Source organism: Pteropus alecto, unplaced genomic scaffold (assembly GCF_000325575.1).
Source record: "Pteropus alecto unplaced genomic scaffold, ASM32557v1 scaffold45, whole genome shotgun sequence".
NCBI classification, from domain to species: domain Eukaryota; kingdom Metazoa; phylum Chordata; class Mammalia; order Chiroptera; family Pteropodidae; genus Pteropus; species Pteropus alecto.
This window is the reverse complement of record NW_006442491.1, coordinates 26,003,155-26,022,772: the sequence shown is the minus strand read 5'-3', so window position 1 is coordinate 26,022,772 and position 19,618 is coordinate 26,003,155. Positions and strand designations below refer to the sequence as shown.

General features: G+C 56.6%; 2 protein-coding genes across 10 annotated transcripts in view; one reads left to right on the top strand and one right to left on the bottom strand.

The window, feature by feature from the left end:
• The window catches only part of EMILIN3 (elastin microfibril interfacer 3), a 5,416-nt gene extending 3,344 nt beyond the window's left edge, over positions 1 to 2,072 (top strand). Inside the window, exon 4 of the mRNA XM_025039725.1 lies at positions 6 to 2,072. Within this exon, the coding sequence (XP_024895493.1) occupies positions 6 to 881 (876 nt within the window). The 3' untranslated portion in view covers positions 882 to 2,072. The remainder of the gene's footprint in view (positions 1 to 5) is intronic.
• On the bottom strand, positions 1,453 to 18,573 carry LPIN3 (lipin 3). 9 transcript variants are annotated; one of them, XM_015597167.2, is made up of 21 exons: positions 18,469 to 18,573; positions 14,706 to 14,845; positions 14,414 to 14,613; positions 13,120 to 13,215; positions 11,840 to 12,105; positions 11,540 to 11,623; positions 10,878 to 10,998; positions 10,384 to 10,720; positions 9,531 to 9,630; positions 9,249 to 9,400; positions 8,739 to 8,832; positions 8,561 to 8,630; positions 6,839 to 6,931; positions 6,719 to 6,762; positions 5,858 to 5,996; positions 4,660 to 4,808; positions 4,377 to 4,463; positions 3,752 to 3,904; positions 3,468 to 3,582; positions 3,286 to 3,389; positions 1,453 to 3,073 (listed from the first exon to the last, which is right to left on the bottom strand). In XM_015597167.2, exons 3-21 carry the CDS (start codon positions 14,603 to 14,605, stop codon positions 2,929 to 2,931), a joined length of 2,541 nt encoding a protein of 846 aa, XP_015452653.1. In that variant the 5' UTR covers positions 14,606 to 14,613; positions 14,706 to 14,845; positions 18,469 to 18,573; the 3' UTR covers positions 1,453 to 2,928. The 9 variants fall into 9 exon arrangements, 7 of the variants coding, with proteins under 7 accessions (XP_015452653.1, XP_006921882.1, XP_015452654.1 ...); XM_006921820.3 differs by having other exon boundaries at positions 18,420 to 18,572; XM_015597168.2 differs by having other exon boundaries at positions 11,540 to 11,620; positions 18,420 to 18,572.
• Positions 18,574 to 19,618: the final 1,045 nt, after the last annotated feature.

The window sequence follows — 19,618 nt, the reverse complement described above, 5'->3', positions numbered from 1 at the left end:
TGCAGAGCCTAGAGGAGCGCCTGGTGACACTAGCTGGGGAACTAGGCCATGACAGCACTCCGCCAGCCAGGTCGGCATGGCCCCTGGTGCAGACAGAGCTGGCTGTGCTGGAGCAACGGCTGGTGTCGCTGGAGACCTCGTGCACCCCCAGCACCACCTCAGCCATCCTGGACAACCTCATGGCAGAGGTGAAGGCCTGGCAGAGCCAGATTGAGGCTCTTCTGCGCCAGGTGGCCAGTCACACAGCCCTGCTCCAGCAGCTCAATGGCACTGTGGCCCAGGTCCAGGGAAAGCTGGCAGAAGCAACGGGCAGCTCACTCCAGGGCGAGATCACGCTACTCAAGGTCAGTCTGAACTCCATGAGCAAGTCACTCACAGGCCTCAGTGACTCTGTCAGCCAGTACTCTGATGCCTTCTTGGCTGCCAACACATCACTGGATGAGCGGGAACGTAAGGTGGAGGCTGAGGTACACGCCATCCAGGAGCAGGTCAGCAGCCAAGGCTCACGGCTTCAGGCTGGCCACAGGCAGGTCCTGAGCCTGCGGAGGGAGCTGGAGCAACTCAAGGCCGGTGTGGCCGGCATGGCCGGCGGGTTGAGCCGCTGCCAGGACACAGCCCAGGAACTCCAGCATGCAGTGGGCCACTTCGACCAGAGGGTGGCACAAGTAGAGGGTGCATGTGAGAAGCTGGGCCTGATGGCTGCAGACCTGGAAGGCTTGCCCACAGAGCCACTCAGGCCCACGGAGGGCCTATGGGGCCACGTCGACCAGCTGAATCGCACGCTGGCCCAGCACGCACGGGACATCGCCCGCCTCCGGGACGACCTGCTCGACTGCCGGGCCCAGCTGGCTGAGCAGGCACAGCCAGGGCAGGCCAAGTAGGTGGGCTGGACAGGACCCAACCCCCAGATCCCGACAACCCTCAGGACATCAACCCAGAGCCCAGACCATGCCTCCCAGCCTCCCCTGGCCAGCGTGGATGTCACTTCAGAGACCACTGAAGAAACAGTCTTATTCTATCTCCACATGACTGTCTCAGGCACCAACATCCATGCTCAGTGCTGCACCCGCTGGATAATTCAGGATAGCAGTCCAGGCAAGTTCATCATGCCTGAAGGTCAGAGTGGACCTCAGAGACCGAACAATCCACAGTCTGCAAACTGCTTTTCTGTGGACCTGAGTCAGCACCTGTGCAAAGGCCTGCAGGGCCATTCTCAGACAGTGGCCTGTCCACATCTCCCTTTGCCCATGGGCAGTAGGCCCCAGCCCATGGAGGCCTCTGGTTCCTTTGTCCCCTTAGCTTCTCTACCCAGCCGTCGGGCTTGGTTTCTGCAGGAAGGTGGTACCCACCGGCACTGCCCTCACACCTAGCAGCTTCACAAATGTTGTTTCTGAACCAAGGGCCAGAGGTTGCCACTGCCCCATCCTGAAGGATGGAAGAGAAACATAAAGACTCAGCCAAGGGTTCTCTTTATTCCTGTCGATCCTCCCCCACAGTGAGGGGGCTTTGGCAGCTGTAGATTCCCAGAGGAGGACTGGGTCCAGGCGACCTGTTTGGAGACCCCAATTCAACTCATCCTTTTCCTACTCTAAGGATGTTTTCAGGACACTGGTTCCCACATGGTCCTCCCCTTTCCATTTGGGGGGAGATCTCTCCTTCCAGGTTAGGGCCTCTCTCCAAAGAACGGCCCTCTTGTATGTCATGGCCTGAACGAGGCCAGACCCTGGGCAAGAGGCCACAGCTGGAGGGAGAGGGCTCAAGGCCTAGTTTCCAACATCCTTGCAAGCCCGGCCATGCCTGGATATTCACAAAGTCATGAGAAGTTCAGGTATGACACCACCAAGGGACAATGTGAAAACACACGTGTTCATCCAGCCTGTGCTGTTCCCAGAGAACCTGATGCTCGTCTCTGCTGGGGCTCCTGGCCTCAGTTTCCACACAGCAGCCTGGGCCCTCCTGGGTTATTTTGTAGGTTCCTATACCCCCGCCTCCTGGTTTCCCAACATTTGGTATTCTGCCCTCCGCTGTGGTGCTGTTGGGAAGGGCAGGCCTGGATTAAAGCTTTTAGCCCATCTAAAGGTATTTTCTTCCCCAAAGACAGTGGGAGGGAAGGCTGCAGTGGGGTGTCAGCCCGGCTTCCCACAGCTCCTCAGGCAAGAGCTCGCTCAGCAGCTGTGTGGGCACTGAACTGACCAGCAAAGGCCAAGGGAAGGCAACAAGCCAACCCCCACCTGCCTGGCAGGATTTGGGGCTGTGTCCTCAGGGGAGGTGCTGGGAGGAGCAGGGGCAGCTGCTGGGGGCGGGCTAGGCCAAGTGGGAGCCACATTCCCTTGGTCTTTGCTCTGCCCAGGACTCCCCCTTTCCCGAAGCCGGAGGATACTGGAGCATCCAGGCTTGGGATGTGCTGAGATGTCTGGCTCGAGAGCTATGAGAAGGGGCCAGGGCTATGTAAGGGAATGGCCTCGGAGAGTGTGGGTGTTCCAGGCTCCCAGAAGAGGGTGGGGGAGCACTGTGTTCTTCCTAGATGTTAGTCAACTGTTCTCCACTGCTGCCACCAACCCTCCCTGTGCTTACAGCTCTCAAGCCTTCGTGGGGCCTCCCTGTTCTCTGTCCTATCAGGAGTTGAGGCAGAGTTCCAGGGTGATGGGAACAGATGTCAAGGATGTGGGGAATGCTGCATGGGCCCAGGTGACAAGCCTTTAATTGCTACAGGCCAGGGCCATGCTGAAGCCTGGAGCAGCTACCCCACCCCCTGCGGCTCAGCTGGCAGAAGTAGATAGCACAGGGAGGAGAGAGGCTGCCAACCAGCCCACAGCCCCCTCTTCCCCCTAGGGTTGGCCCTGTGGCACCAAGCTTCCAACCCTCTATGCCCTGGGACATCAGTCAGTTCTGGGCCAGGCCAGGGAGGAGAGGGTAGCCAGGGCCGGTTCAGGCCAGAGCGTCAAGGTCCACAGTGGTCAGTGGCTCGCGCCAGTAGCAGAAGTTGCTGTATTCAGGGTTAGCCAGATCTGTGCCAGGGCCACAAGCCACAGGTGGAAACAGGAGCTCAACCACCTCGCCGAGCCGCTCGTATCTATGGGCAGAACGGGGCCAGCACTGAGAGCCTGAGCTGCCACCAGGCCACAGCCTCTGTCACATCAGGCAGAGACTCTGCACCCTGCCTGGGAGCCCTGGGCAAGGAGTAGAGTCCCTGGTGGGAGTACGGAATTGGGACCCAGGAAGAGGCTGAGGCATGGGGACGTATGTGGCAGGGCGTGGGGGACACGTGGCAGGGTTTAGCCTTACGTGGATTTGTGATTCTTCATGGGCTCCTGGATGAGTTCTCCCCGGGGGTTGACTGTGAAGATGCGAGATTCAGGTAGGCCCACCTTCCGGTAGGCAATGACATCCTATAGGGGACAAGAAGGGGCTGGTGGGCTGGGAGGTAGGGGGAGCTGGCTCAGCCCTCGGGTAGGGGACACACTCACGTTGGGCCTGTTTCCGAAGGCGGCATAGAAGGGCTGTCCATGGGGCAGAAACAGCCGCCGGATGTCACTCAGGCAGGCGATCTTGAACACCTCCGGCTTCTTCTCAATCACCTCCCTGGGGAGCCGAGGCCACGGGCAGGGAAGGGAGCCAAGGAGGAGTAGCCATCAGAGGATGGCAGAGCCAGGTGACAGAGCTGGTGCTGGCCTGGCCAGGGCTGGCAGCAGCCCTGTACTCCACCTGGGGCGGTGGGCTTGTATCGTGTCGCGGGGAGGGGGCGGTTTACCTGTGCAGGGCGGAGAAGAGGCTGCTGGGAGACAGCAGGATGGGGCCCTTGGGGAGGCCGTAGCCCCGCTCGCTCACCCACTGCAGGTACCCCTTGGTGAGGTCAGCCATGCCGATGGCCCGCGCCGAGCAGTATAGGAACTTGTACCCATTTCTGGGGGTGGCACAGAGTCGTCAGGGACCAGCCATTCCTCATCTCACCCTCCTGGCTTTAGGCCCATCCTAAAGCTCAGCCCAGCCCTGGGCCTCTGGCCTCCAAACCCAGAGGCTTTTGCAGGGAGGAGACTTAGGGAGAACAGCTAGGCCTGAGAGAGGTGGCCTCAGTAGCTGTCCCAGGTAGAAGAAGCATGGACAGAGTCCTGAGGCCCAGGTGGACAGGATGGACAAGGTTTTGAGCAAGTCAGACTTCCTCTACCGCGTGAAGGCCAGCAGTCAGACTCAGATTGCAGACCACAGAATTGAGGACTGGTGGTGGGTCTCAGCACTCCAGGGACATGCCCTGGCTCCTTCCCTTGTGGGCCCTGCTGGTCCCCAAGCCTGGCTTCCCAGGGCCGAGGCCAGGGTAGCCCAAGATGTCTTGTCATTCCCTCCCCAGGGTGCTGCCCAACCCCCACCCTGGCACTCACAGGTGGATTTTGTGGTACAGACTTGTGATGCCCTGGTGTGTCCAGTCTTTCCCCAGCTGGGGCAGAATGTGGCCCAGAGCGTCCGACCTAGAGTCCAGAGGAGGGGTCACTCCAAGGCAGCCCCACATGGCCCTCGTTCCATGCATGGGGCTCAATAAGGTCCAGCCCCCAGCCCCAGGATGGTACACTGGAAGGCCCTCTGACCCTGTCTGCCCACCCCCAGAACAGAGGGAGGTGAGTTTCCAGGCCTTTTCCCCCCTCCTCCTGGCCAACCAGGCTTCACTTGGTGATGGTGCCGTCGATGTCTGAGATGACCACCTTGTCGTCCCATTTCCACAGGTAGATGGTGGCCCTGCAGCGGCAGGTGCCCTGGTACTGGGTTGTCACGCTGAAGACCACATCGTTGGCACCTTCTTGCAGGTTCAGCCGCCGCTGGGGACGGGCAAAGGGGGTGAGCTGCAACAGCTGGGCACTGTCCACTCCCTGCCTGCCCCCACCCCACAAACTGTGGCCTTTGATTTCTAGGCCTCTCATTCTCCTCTCCTCCCAACTCAGAAAACCTGCCTGACTTCATCAGAGACAACCACGCACATACGCATCCACGTGGGCAGAGGGGTGGCCACAAGGAGGAAGTGAGGGGGTGCTAGTGGGGCCCGTACAGGAGCCTTAACTTTCCTTCAAGCTCCTTTGGGGTGACATTCAAAAACAAAGCCTGGCCCATGGCTCCCGGCAAGTTTCTCAGGTCCGTCCCAAGGCTAGGATTGCTCTTGGTAGAAACACACTGCACTCCACAGAAGGGGCCCTGCAGAGATCCCCCCAGGCAGCCCCCTGCCTGGGACTATGGTACCTGTGATAGCCCCCAAAGATAGACCCAACTCTGTGCTTGGTCCACTGAGAAGGATCAGGATAGCTCTCAGCCACAGCCGGTGACCAAGGCCTCTAGGCCCTGGCTGACCCAAGTCACGTGTGAGCCCCAGGGTACTGCACAGGTGGCAGCTGCTCTGTACCAGGCCAACCAGGCCCCCCTGGGCACCTCCTTGACCAAGGAGTCACACTTGGGGAAAAAACATTCTAATTACAGGAGCCACCAGTTACTGAGCTTGGAGATATGACTCGGTGGCCTGGGGTTCCCCAAATCGAAGGGACTGTCGTCAGCATTTGATTCCTTCAGTGTGGCTTCTAAGGGAAGACCCAGAGCCAGCTGACCCACTGCAGGTAGATATTTTAGGATGGCATAGAGAGAGCTCTTCCAGTGAGAATGTGACAGGAACAGGCTGGCACATAAGGACGTGAGCCTCCTGCCCCTGGAGGTATTCAAGTAGAGGCTGTTAGGCAGTCTGCCAAGGGGATGGATCCTGGGCTTTGTGGCTTCATGAATGTGGCTCTGTGGAGCCATTCCTTAGCCGGGCCCTGTGGGGCCCTGGGACGGAGTTATCACAGCCCCACCACCCCTACACAAATGTCCCCACGCACACACTTACGATCTGATCGGAGGAGAGGTGGAGGGACTTCTTGTAGGTAGGAGTGTAGGCTGGAGGTGAGGGTGGCAGGGAGGGAGCCTCCAGGATCACAGGGCTGTCTGGGGCGTCATCCTCGCTGCTCAGGACATCAGTCTTCTCCCTGCAGGCAGCCTGGCTCTCAGGCCACCTCTCCCCAGCAGAAGGCCCTGCACTCCCAGGAGATGCTCACCGCCCAGGCCAGGCCATAAGAAGCCTGGGGCCTGTCCCTGCCCCTCCAGAGACTACCCAGGGGATCAGAAACCCCTCCTTCTAGGTGCCACCCATTTTGGGGGTGGTAGCAGACTAAGTATGCAAGCCGCAGTCTACACCCAGAAAGGTGACAGCAGAGCTGAAGCCCAGAGCCTGGTCTCCCAGCGCTCAGTGAGTCTCCACAGCCAGGATGCCAGTGCCTGCCTTGGAGATATTTATTTACCTGAAAAACTTAGAGGTGTGTTTTAGGGTTTATTCCCAACCCCACCTGCTTTGGCTTTAGTTGATTCATCCTTGGTCATCCCCCATTGGGTGTTCTGGGTCACTTCAGAGGTATAAACAGAAGCAAGGTCCACTGTCCCCTGGGGGACGGGGAGGCCCGCCCCTCCTGATACAGTAGTAGCCCCTTGTCTGGGCACCCGTTCAAGCTCTGCCAATTCCTGGCTGTGAGACCACGGATGTGTTTCTAAGTCTCAGATTTCCCATCTGTGAAATAGGGGCATTTCTCAGGAAAAAGGGTATAGAAGTGATTGGGGACTGACAGAGAACCATGGCTGGGGGAGGGGTGCTGCCCTCATCTCTGTCCCCCACAGTGATCCTCCCCGGGCTCCAGCTCCAGCCAGATCGACTCACCCCCTTGGGTCCCTGGCTGTGGTCTTGTCCCTCTGGGCACTGTGCTGTGGGAAGAAAATCCACCTAGTGAACTCCAGCGCCTGCCTGTGCTGGCCTTGCCCTGGGACTGTGACCACCCACCTCCTCAGCTGGGAAGTCCCTGCGTCGCCAGGAGAACCACCACCGCCCACCCTTCCGGGGCATCTTCTCCTTCTCCAGCTTGTCCACGGTGCTCTGTGGGCAGAGGAAGGCCATGGCATTTTTCCCTGTACCACACAAACCCACCTTAGATTGTCCTTGGGGCTACCATGAGCCCAGAGTCTGGGGTTGACCCTCAAGCAAGGTACTGTCAATGACTGGATGCTGAGGAAGCATATTCGCCTCCAATCCCGGGATTCAGGGAGCTAAGCACAGGAGACCAAGGGCTACTCCTATCTACCCCCGCCCCACCACAGCCCTGACTCCCTAGCTCTAGCCCAATCTCGGCCTGCCCTCCAAATCTGGCAGGTCAGTCCCCTTCCTAGAGTAGCTGAAGGCAGTGCTTTGGGAGTTTCTCAAGATCTACTACTCCCTGCGTGATGCCAAGTAGCAGCAGGAAGGACAGTCTATAGCCAGTACTTCCCTCAGCCTCCAAGATCAACACAGGCAACTTCTAAGGTCAGTGATTCTAGAGTGATAACAGCCTCCCTCTCTGTATAGTACCATCACTGTCTGGTGGGGGCAACATGACCTTGCGAAAAATGCCAGTTAGGTTTGTGCTAGATAACCCCGCTGACAGCCCAGGCCCACCTGGGACCCACATCAGCTTCCTACAAATGGAATGGTATGCCCAAGTCAGGAGGATATGGGTTCAGGGTGGGTTGGCCAGGGTGCCCACTTGAGCTGGGAACAGGCTTGGAGAGTCTCCCAGGGGCCTCAGTCTGGGTAAGGTGAGAAGAGACAAGCAGGAGAGTGACCCTCTTCCATCCTACAGGCTGTGGTCCTAGCCCAGACCCAGAGCCAGCCAGAAGATGGAGCTGAGTATCATCAAAGGGAGGCACCATTTGTCAACATCTGGTTAGTGATGTTCTTTGGGCAACTCTAGCCGAGTGGAGAACAATAGACCAGGGTGGGGCCCTGGACCACTCCCAGAGGGGCAGAAGGGTCAGGTGCAGGCTGGCACAGGGTGAAGGTTCTGGGAGGGACCAAAGAGGTTGGGTTCCTTCCTACCTCTGAGCATCTGCACGTGCTGTCCCCACCCCTTGACTGATTAAGGCTTACTTGTCCTTCTGACCTCTGCCCAGTGCGTACTTGCTCAGCAAACCTCCCTGTCGTAGGCTCTCAAAACACCCCAGACCTCTCCTTCTCAATACTCATAGTTAAATTTTATATTCATCTGGCTGAGTGTTTGATTAACTGTCTTTCTGTGAGGGCATGAGGGTCCCTGGCACACAGTAGGTACACAACACATATGTGCTGACAAAGCCAGCAAGTACCCGAAGCCCAGCCTGGAGAGGTTCTCAGGGTAAGGTGAGGAGGGGGGCCTCTGTCTCCCAAGCCTTGTCTCTCAGATCTAAAAACCTCCTGTTGAAGGCATGTCCCTGTCAAATGTTTATTCCCCCTCTGGTGTGTTCTGAGCTCCTCTGAAGTAAAGTCCAAATCCAACAGGATTCAGCCATGTGGAGAAAGCAGGGAAGGGCTGGGCTTTGTCCACACAGCATGGGGGAGGCTTCAGGAGACCTTAGTCTCTTCTCCCAGAGTGGGTCTTGCAGCCAGTCAGCCCCAGGCCTATCTCTGCCCGTGCTCCAGTTCTTGGCCAAGGGTCCCCTACCCCAACACTATGGCCACTTTCCCCAGGAGGCCCAGCGGCGCTCTAACCTTTACCTTGGGCAAGTTTTTCTGGAATGCTTGCAGGGAGAGGATCATGGGGGCAGCTACAGCCCAGTTATAATGCCTGGGGAGACAGAACAGGGTGTTGGGGCTACAGTAGCTGCAGGGCCATAAAGGCTGGGGGTAGGGGGATGACCCCTGGGGCTGCCAGCGGCCCGGCCCCAGTACTTACCTCTCATTGATTTTTACCACCAGGTTCGGGTCATCCAGAAGGCCGGGGTTTTTGGTGAGGTCCTGGTAGGAGACGATGTGCTGGTTGAATTTCTCTGGGCACAGAGGCAGAGAGTGAGGGGGGAGGCCGACACATCCCATGCAACCCACTGTCCCAGTCCCTCCTGGCTCCCCTGCACTCTGCCACTCTGGCCTCCTGCAGGTTGGGTCTTCGACCTAGCAGGGCTCCTCCCTACCTGTGGTTTTTGCACCTGCTCTTCCTACCCCAGGCCCTGGCCATCCTGGATTCATGGGATAATTCACGGCTTAGCATCAAGCATTTGCTTCTTGGGGCCTTGGGAATACCCCACCCTTGCTGGCTGAATGTGGGCTCCATAGGGCAGAGAACAGTAGGGGCGCCTGGCTCAGCCTCACACCTCTGCTGCCCTACCCCATGGGGTCCTCTTTGCCCTCCCCAGCCACCAGGCTCAGTGCCAATCCTCAGACAGGCTTGGGCCACGGTCAGACATACCCAGGGAAATGTCTCGGCTGTCAGCCAGTCCACCACAGAGGGACAGCACTATCATGTCTGGAGTGGGTTCTGGCTCCTGTTCGGGGCTGGGGTCCCCCAGGTGCTTCTGGCTGCTGGGTTCACTCCACCTCCTGGCCCCCAGCCCACAGTCACTGGGGACAAAGGGGCCAACAGCGACATGAATACAAGGAGGCTGGGAGGAAGGGCCTCACCTCTTGATAGCTAAACCCTGGTCCCACAGGCCCCGATTCCGAGACACCCTGGCACCCAGAACCCAGCCACCTCTGGGGGAAGTAAAGGGCTGCATTCTCAGAATCCAGAGAGGACAAGTCATCCAGGTAGATGTCACTGGGACCCAGGTGCTGGCTTCTCTTCAGGGAGCCTGAGGGCAGAGGAGGATCCAGCTGTAGACCTAACATGTGCTCAGTAATGTGAGCAGTGCATGTCCCCCTGGCCTTTGAATGCCTTAAAGCAGTGCTGTCTGGTAGACTTTCTATGCTGATAGAAATATCCTATGTCTACATGTCCAATACAGTAGCCACTAGCCACAGGTGACTATTAGCACACTTAAAATGTGGTGTGATGGAGAAACGGAATTTTAAATGTTATTGAATTTTAATTAATTTTAAATAGTAACTACCGATTTGGGATAGAACTCAGCTCGTGACCGGGAATGTCCAGCCTCTTCTCATCTCTCTGGCTTCTTCTCCCAACCCTCTCCCCTGCCTCGCTCAAGACATACCAGCTGCCTCAGTTCCTGGACATGAAACTTCTCTCCTTCCTCATGGCCTTGGCACGTGTTGTTCCTTCTGCCTAGAATTGTCTTTCCCTGATCCTCGCTTGGCTAGCTCTTTATCATTCACGTCTCAGCTCAAACATCCCCCACTCAGGGAAGGCTTCCCTAACCACATGATTTAAATAGCCCCTGTCCCACCCAATGATCTATCCCATGTCACATTCTCCCTGGTTTCTGTGTCATTCGTCTGCCCCACTGGACTGTGAGCCTCATGAGGGCTGGTGCCAAATATAGTATCTGGCACACAGTAGGTGCTCAAAATGTGCTTGAAGTCACAGAATCCACCGAGAGGGTAACATGAGTCCAGGCAAGCACTGGGGGCATCCAGCCATCACTCACCTTTCCTCCTGGAGACCCCTTCTGGCTGTCCAGTGGGAGCTGGACCCTCCAGAGCAGCCCAGCTCCAGGATTTCGAGGCAGGAGGGAGGTCCGCATCCTTGGACCAATGAGTTCTGGTTTTCTCTCTCTCGGGGGCGGGGAGAAGGGGACCCACCAGAGCAGGCACCTCCATGTCAGGCTGAAGGTCAGTGCCGGCCCCTGTTTGCAGGATTAGGGGTCCCAAAGGGTCATCACCAGGCACAGAGGTGGAGGGGGAGCTGGGCGCTCCCTGAGGAGAGGCTTTCCTGGTGCTGCCATCAGGGACCATTGAGGACGCAAGCCACTCAGCTTTGGCCACCTTCATTCAAAATGGTGGAGAATGTGGGCCAGTGCGGGGTCTGCCTCCCATACCCACCAAGGCCTTGGAGAAGTGGCCCAAGTCATTCCAGTCCTGACCCACAGCGGTCACGGAGCCCCAGGTGGGCAGGGAGGGGGACTGACACAGAGGAACTCACCTTAGGCAGCCTCCCCCAGGCCCACTGCATGTGGGACTCAGCTCTCAGCGGGCTGGGCTCAGGGATCCGCACCTCCAGCTCCGAGTCGCTCTTAGGGGATGTTAGCCCACCCGATGGGACGCTGCGGGAAACAAGAGCTCAGAGGCTCCTCAGCCAGCCCGTCACTCCCTACCGCCCACCCGGGCCTGGGAAAAATATTTGCAACACACGGTTATACCCATGTTGGATCCAGAACATATAAAGAATACATAAATATATAAAGAACTCATACCAATCGACAGTAAGAAGGCAGTCTAGTAAAAGCAAAAATAATGGGCAAGGTTGTGACTGCTTAATTGATATAGGGTTTCCATTTGGGGTGATGAAAAAGTTCTGGAACTAGACAGGGGTTGTACAAGATGGTGGCATGACCCTGTGAATATACCAAATGCCACTGAACTGTGCATTTTAAAATGATTAAAATGGTAAATGTTATGTGCATTTTACCACAAATTTAAAAAATGGGCAAAAGACTTGAATAGCACTTTACAAAGGAGATATACAAATGGCGGGTTAAACACATTAAACATGTTCTAAGCCATTATTCATCAGAAAAATGTAAATGGAAACCACTGTGAGACCTTGGCCTTGAGTCCCTGCCTGCAGCCTGCCCAGACTCTCACCTGGCCTGCGGGGGCCACTCTTCATCAGAGTAGGGGTAGATGTCTTTGGGCTGCGGTGAGGACTCCCCTTCTGACAGGATACTGCTGAGGGGCCACAGGGAAATAAATGGTCACTGATAGTACAGGGCACCCTGGGCAGGGCTTGGGAGCCTCGATGTCAAGGACGTGGGGAGGTGAAGCCGCTAAAGCCCAGAGAGGTCAAGGCCCTTGCCCAGGATCACACAGCGCCAGCAGAAGAAACTGTGCTTAAACCCTGGTTGGCATCCTCGCACCCTTGGCCCCCACTTGGTCCCCACACACCCTGGGGGCTCAGGCCTTGGCTTTTCCAGCTGGGACAGCTCACTCTCAGCGCCTGCCTCCAGCTCCTCAGAACTAGAATCTGCTGCCGTCATGTCCTCCTTCCGCCTGGATTTCCTCCTACGAAGCCTCTTCTTCCGCCCCGTAGAGGCCACACCCATGATGATGTGCTCAGGTTCACTGGCTGTACCCATTTGGGAGTCCGAGGGGAACCCAGACAGGTTCCCCCAAGGTATGGGCGATGTGCACAGGCGGGGAGGCACGTGCTCCTGTGGAGTGGACCAGGGGCAGGACTGAGGGGCTCTTGTCACCCAGTCATCCTGAGCCCTGCCGGAGTCCCAAGCCCTGGAGTGAGCTCTTTTGGAGTCAGGAAAACAGGCGTGGAGGCTGGACAGAGGTGGCAGCAGCATGGCCTTGCAACTGCTGCAGGCCTCAGAGCTCCCTCGCAGAGGTAAGACGTACCCCTGGCATGTACCCCTGGCAGCCCATGGCAGGCCAGGGTGCTGCATGGACCACACCGTGCCATCTGCTCTGCCCATACCTACCACAGTAAACACCTGCTTCCTTCTTAAGAGTCAGCCAGGTATCGCCTCCTCCAGGAAGTTTGCCCTGACTATCCCTCAGCCTCAGTTCCAGCCCCCTTCACTGTAATGAACATAGTTTCATCATCCGTTGTTTATGTGTCTGTTTCCCAAGCTTAGTCTGGGAATCTCTTTGAAGGCAGTGGTCAACCCCTCCAAGTCCACTGCACAGTGTCAGGCACACAGTAGGGGCTCAGTTAAAGTCTGTCAAGCTCAAACTATTTAAACACCTCTTCTGGCTTTTGCTGGGCCTGCTTTCCTTCTGCAAACACCCCTCTCTTCATCCCTCACCCACACACTTCCATGTTCCAGCTACACTGAACAGGCCCCAGATCCAGAAAAAGCCATCTTATGCTTTCCAACTCGAGCCATTCCTCAGCACCCTCCTCCTCTCCAGGCTGCCCAAGGAAGGCCTCCTTTGCCTTTTAGGGGACCAGCTTAAGTGTCTTCTTCTGAGAAACCTTCTGCCAACTTTCTTTGGGAAGTAAGTCAGCCCTCGCCCCCGCCTTCCCTCTCCACCCCGCAAATCCACCCAGACTCCAATAGCATATCAAGAGCGCCAGCACCAATCCATCCCCTTATCAGACCCTTGCTGATGCAGTACTCCCAGGGGTAGGGACAGTGACAACTCCCAAGGACCCACCCATAGGGGGCACTAGTGAAGGGGCAGAGGCAGGTGCTGTCAAGAACAGAGGCACTTACCTCATCACTCTCCAGCTCTTGGACAAAGAAGGCCTCCCCACTGTCCCCCAGCTTCATGTGCAAGTCCACTGGCTCCCCATTAATCTCGATGTCTACCTGTAACGGAGTGTGATGGGGCAGGGGATGCACGGTCCCCACCATTGGCCCTCATGCTCATGCTCCAGTCTGCTGGCCTCCCAGCTGCCCCCGAGCCTTGCACTTGCTGGAACTCTCTCCCTCCTACCTTGGCCTGCCTGGCTGCTCCCCGCCCACTCTGAGGATCTGCTTCTTTAGAGTTCCCTTTCCTCAGAGAGACTTGGCTGAGCTTCCCCGCCGCCAACATTTCCCCATTCTCTGGGCTCTGTTGCATTGCATGTCATGGTCTCAGTATTCTTGTTTATGCTTTGGTTTCTATGTTCCTCTCTCTCCCACACCCCATAAGAACAAGTACATGATTCATCTCGTCACTATTGTGTCTCTAGCCCCAGGATAGTGCTCAGACATTTGTTGAATACATCCACAGTGCTAAGAATTGCCATTTCCTAGGCACTTAATGTAGTGTTTTGTTTAGGCCATCTTGTTTAATCTTCACAACAACCCTTTAGTAGCTCCTGCCATTGTCCCCACTTTATGGATGAGGAAACTGAGGCCCAGAGGGTTAAGAAATTTGCTGGGAAGTAGCCAAGTGAGGCTATGAACACGGAGAGTCTGAGTCCATAACCCAAGCCCTTAGCCACGTAGCTAAACTGTCTCCCACAAGTTTACACTTTCTTATCAGAATTCCAGAAAGCTCATCCCAGTGTGAAGGGGATTTGGGCTGACCAAACCTCTTTTCACACACTGCATCTCAGTGCTGACGAAAATCTGTCATGTTTGCCTGAGCCCACTGGAGACAGTGCAGGCTTCCTAAGGGAGAAGAACTAACCATTGACTGTCACCCACAAGCCTGGCTCTGGGACGTGTCATCAGCTCCTATTTAATCACCAGGCAGAAGACGTGAGTGTATCCATTTGCACAGGTGAAGTGACTTACCAAGAACACACAGGTAAGGTCTTACTAAGCTGGAGCCAGGTCTGATGGCCCCAGAACTGGGGACTGCCCCACTGTGCTGCTTCCAGGGGAAAATGGAACCCTCTTGGACCAAAACCCCCAAACCAACCCAAAACCTTCAAAGAAAATACAGAAAAAAGTGAAGCCTGTCCAGAAGACAGAGCCCCACCTAAGGGAGCCTGCCTCCTCTCCCGGGACTGCAGCGGCTGCCCTCGCTTAAAGAGCCCACTCGGCACTGGCCCCTCGGCCAGCTGTCGGCACTTACCACCTTCTCCCGTGACCGCAGGACACCCAGCTTGCCGAAACGCACGTGGAAGGGTGAGCATCGAAAAGAGCCATCCGCCTGCTTCACCACCAGCACATCGATGCCACCACTCAGCGTGGCCGGATTCAGGCCCTGGTACAGCTCCTTCACTGTCCCAAACACCGTGCCCGCCAGCTGCCCCACGTAGTTCATGGCTGGGGCTGGCAAAGGGAGGTGGTGCTGGGACTAAGGCCTGGTCTCCCTCCCTCCATAGGGAGGCTCTGCAACCTGACCCCCAGGTCCCCAGGCTTACCCTCGGAGCGCCTTTGAAGGTAGGTAGCAGTCTTGGGTTGGGAGGTGTGCTGGCGGACGTGGGATCTACCTGTGGCTCACCCACTGACCAGCTCTGGGACTCCTGGATAGCCGCCTTCCTTCTCTAGGTGCTGATTGCATCTGTAAAATGAGGGCACGGGGTAAGGCGATCTGGGGTGCTCTAAGCCTTTAAATGCCATGAGTAATGATAATGATCATGGTACTCGGTGGCAGGGATCATTTCGTCTTCACAACAACTTGTGGGGCTGGCCGAGTGGGTGTCATTATTCCTGTTTACAGACAAGCCAGCTGAGGCTCAGAGAGGTGGAGTGACTTGCCCAGGATCTCACGACTAGTAGAGAGGACCTGGGATTTGAACCCAGGCCTGTGCAGCTGCAGAACCCTAGGCGTGAACCACTGGGATGGCCCAACTAGGGGAACAGGAGGAGGTAGGCACCCCTTCCTGCAGCCAATGAGGAGCCGCCTCATGATATATTAGAGGCTGGGCCCTGCGGGGTAATGCCCTGAAGGAGAATATCTTCTCAGGAAGTGGGGAGGAGGGCATCTCAGTGTTTCCATCTGAGAGATGGGTTCAGCTGTCTCGCTGCCTTCAGGTCCTAGGAGTTGGAAAGGGCCTTGCTGGTCTATCATGGCTGATTTGTGGGGAACCAGGTAGCTAAGGCTCTGCCCAACTCTATTCCTGGGGTCAGATGCTCAAGGCCTGGCCTCCCCTATAGCTGCAGGTAGAGGGAGCTGCCAGTTTAAGGTCCCAAAGTCCAAAGTCCTTCCCAGTTTCCTTGGGAGGGTTGGAAGTCTGTCCATGACCCGCAGCTGACCCCAGTGTCTCTAGGCCATAGTCCTCAGCTCTGACACCCACTCCTCAGACCCACATCCAGGCTGTGGGCTGGCTCCTGGCCCGTCAAGGCTACTCCTCCTTTCCTAGCCAGACTGGTCTCTCCAGCTTTCCCACACCAGACACAGCTGGGTGAGCCAGAAGCGGGAGGCTGTGGCAGCCACGGAGAAAAGCCAGGGCTATAATGAGAGCCGCCTCCACACTGGCATGGTGCCTGCCCACCAGCTTCAGTTCATTGCCCTCCCCACCGGCCAGGCCAGTAGTCCACTGTCCTTCTGGCTGCCAGGACCTAGACCATCCCACCTCCATGGGGCACTTCCTTCTTTCAGACCCCGCATCAGAACACCCAGAGGACTGCCTCCTATGCAAGACCACGCCTCAAAGATGTTAAGTGACTTATCCAAACTCTGTTAAGAAGCCATAGATGGGGGGAGGAAGGGATGACTCATATCCTGGTTTCCTGACTCCATACCATGGTTCCTTCTACTCCATGGTCCCCAAACAAAACCACACAGTTGTCTGCGGAGAGGACAGCTTGGCCCACAGCTCCCCTCTGCACAGCCCTGTAATGCCTTGCCACTCAATGTATGGTCCCTGTCCAGCGGCACCAGTGTCACCTGGGCGCTTGTTAGAAAGGTGCAGCTCCACACTCACCAGGTACAATTTGAATTGCAAAGTGAACCCGGGGATCAAATGAAGCTCTTTAGACCCCAAAAATGTCACTCAAATTTAATGAATGTTTCATCTGCAAGGCACCCACTCCGTGCTGGGTGAAAATTTCCACTTTGGTTTCTCCTGACCTAACGCCAAACTCTATGAATATAGGTCTGAGGAGACAGACTAACAAGGACGGACACATGCTGGGCTGGGCTCTAGACCACGGTGCCCAGGAAAAGTAGAGAGGAACTTCCAGAAGCTTCCAGAAACAAAAGAACAAGCCTGGGAAAGGTAGAAGACCAGGGGTGGGGGCAAAGGTCTGCCCAGCTGGAGGCCCAAGCATGAGCTATTTGCTCTGGTGAGGACAAAAGAGCTTGAGGTGGGGTGGGGAGGCGCAGTGCTCAGCTCAACCTAGGACAGAGTTTCTCAGCTTTGGAATCACTGACATTTGGGAGCTGGATAGTTCTTTGTTTCGGGGGGATTGTAGGATGTTTAGCAGCATCCTGGTCTTTACCTACTAGATGCCAACAGTACTCCCCCCTCAGTTGTGACAACCAAATGGTCTCCAAACATTGTCAAAATTGGCCTTGCTTGAAAACGACTGAGGTAGTAGAAAGAGCTGATGGCAGAGATGGCACCCAAGGGCCCTGGATCTCACTCTGACCACCCATGGAGCGTCCTCAGGCAAGTACCCTTCTGGCCTGAGTTTCCCCTTCTGTGAAACGAGGCTTCAATTTTTCACATCCTTCTCCACCTAGAATTCATTCCCCTCCCTGTTCCCCTCACCCCCACCCCATGAGTGGATGTCCCCACATCTACCAGCTCAGCATCTGGGGTGGGGGGGTCTCCTGCGAACCAGGTCCCGAGCTCCCCTCCTCTACCTGCACCCATTCCTGCAGGTATCTCCTCTCGCCAGGACCAGCTCTGCCTCCTTGCTCTTCTCCAGATGGAGGGAAGCTCTGCTCGGCTCCCCTATGCCGTCCTTCACCCTAAACTAACAGGTCTAAAATCAAACACTTCATCTGCCCCCACCCGGAACCCCAGTCAGCTGAATTCCTCTCAGGACCCAAGCCCTCTGAATCCTTTTCCCCAATTTCCTGCTCATCTGGCTCCTCCTTTCTCTTCCTGCTGTCCTAGGTCAAGGCTTTATTACTGATGCCTAGATCCTGGGTGGTAACAGGACACTGTGGGTAAGGCACCAGACTGGGTTCTAATCCCCTCCCTCACACTTAACTAGCTGTGACCTTGGGCAAGTCATTTCACCTCTCTGAGCCTGTTTCAGCCTCTGAAATGCGGATAACGTAAGAGATGCATGAGTAATTAATGACGTAATTCATGTAAAGCACCGGCGTGCAATAAACGCCCATTCATGTCCCCTATCAGCAGCAGCATCTTTTTTGGCATCGTGACCACTCACCCAGGCTAGTCCTGATGACACTACAAGTCAGACTCCAATGCACTGTCCCTGTCTGCAATTGAGAGTTTAGACTTCTTAACTCAGCATTCAAGGCCCTACATGATGGTGGCCCCACTGTTTGCAAAGTGAGCAGGCGGATTCTGGGCAGGCCTCACAGGGAGCCCAAGCCTCAGAGCCCAGTCCTGGGAACACCCGTAGACCCACAGGCCATAACATAACCCCACCATAGGGAAGCCAGAATGAGCTGCTGTGGGTGGGAGCTTTCAGCCTTTCAGCTCCCAGATTTGGGGGAGGGGCAAGGAGGGGGCTCTGCACCTAAGACCAGTGGGAGCAGGAGGATAAGCATTCCTATAGCTGTGGAATGGGGAAAGCCAACCCCGCTCCCCAGTGGCCTTCACAGCTGCCCAATCCGATCCGGCCAGTCTCAGGGCAGGCAGGCCAAGGGTCAGACCCTGCTTTGCAATTGAGGATACTCAGTACCAGAGAGGGTGGGTGTCCTCTCCAAAGTCAGACAGTCAGCCTAGGGTGACGCTGGGCCAGCCTCCTCTGAGAGGTTTGTCAACTTCCTTATCTCTTGATCCCATGTTCTGGATGTTAGGGGCGGCCCGCAGCTGCTGGGCCGGGAACCAGGACGAAGCGAGTTCCTCCACCCCTGAGTTCCCTTCTGATGGCAAGAGATGGCCGTGGCCCGCGCGAACAGGAAGAAACGAGGTTCGGATGGCAGGACAGATGGGCGGGGCAAAGCAGGACCCGGAGAGGGGTCTTCTCAGGCCCAGGTTGGGCCCTACCTGGGGAGCTGACCACTGGACCTCCGGGACTCGGAGTCGCCGCCTCTACCTGAGTGCACAGGGTCAGCAGGTAGCGTCCTCAGCCCCACACTCGGCGATTCTGGCTCTTCTAGGGCGGGGTGAGATCCCGGCTCCGCCCCTTCCACGAGCAGAGGGCGGCCTCCGTAGGCCCCAATCGGTCTAGACTCCACCCCCGAAGAAACCCCGCCCCCTCTCAGTCCCCACGCCCTAAGCCGCTCTTTCACCTATAGAAGCTGGGCGGGGTCAGAATTCAGGCCCCGCCCCACGCAGGCCCCCGCCCCGCGTCCTAGACCTGCTTAGGAGGACTATGCTGGGAGCCCGCCACCTGCCCCTTGCCAGGAGCGGAGGAAAAAGGACCTTCGATTCCGGCCGACCTAGGTCTTGCTGGCTTTGCTTCTAGCTCGCTGTGTGACTTTGGGTAAGTTTTCCACAATCCGAACCCGTTTTATGCTTTGTCAAAGGGAATAGCCACCTTGCAGGATTTTCGACATTACATGAAAGGACTTTATGAAGTACCTGGCGCTCAAACATCCCCTCCTCGGGTGCAACTTTCCCTGACTCCCCCATCTCCATCCCACCCCCAGACTGGACAGGACCCTCGTATCATATGCTCACAGAGCCCACAGTTGTAATTTCATATTTGCTTGAATGACCGTATGATTATTGTCTGCCTCTTTGTTTGAATTTGAACTCTATGAGAGCAGGCCGCGTTCATCTTTACACCCTAGCCCCCAGTTCAGTGACTGACATATAGCAGAAGCTCCATAAAAGCCCGTTCTCCTTCGTTCCAACTATGCGACGCACTGGTGAAGAGGTCGCAGGCTCAATACCGCCATATCGCCACTGGCCAGCAGAGGGCAGGCGGTGACCAGCCTTCTCGCCCAGCTGAACATCCTCTCCACCTTCAGGCCCCGCGGGACTAGGACAGGTGAGCCCAGGTGTGCGCACTTCTGAAAAGATCGGTGGGTTCGGGAGCTACGGGCGAGGTTCGAGCCAGGGAACGTTTTTTCCCTTTGGATCTGTGGTTCTCGGCCTGCCGTGTATCAAAGACCTCTCCGACAGCCTTTGAGGATGTACTGCCTCTGCAAAGAAGACGAGCTGAGAAGGCTCAGGAGGTGAGAGAATTTGCTGTAAAAAAGGAGGGCACAGGGAAAGGCTTGGAGGGGTGGGGCGCAACG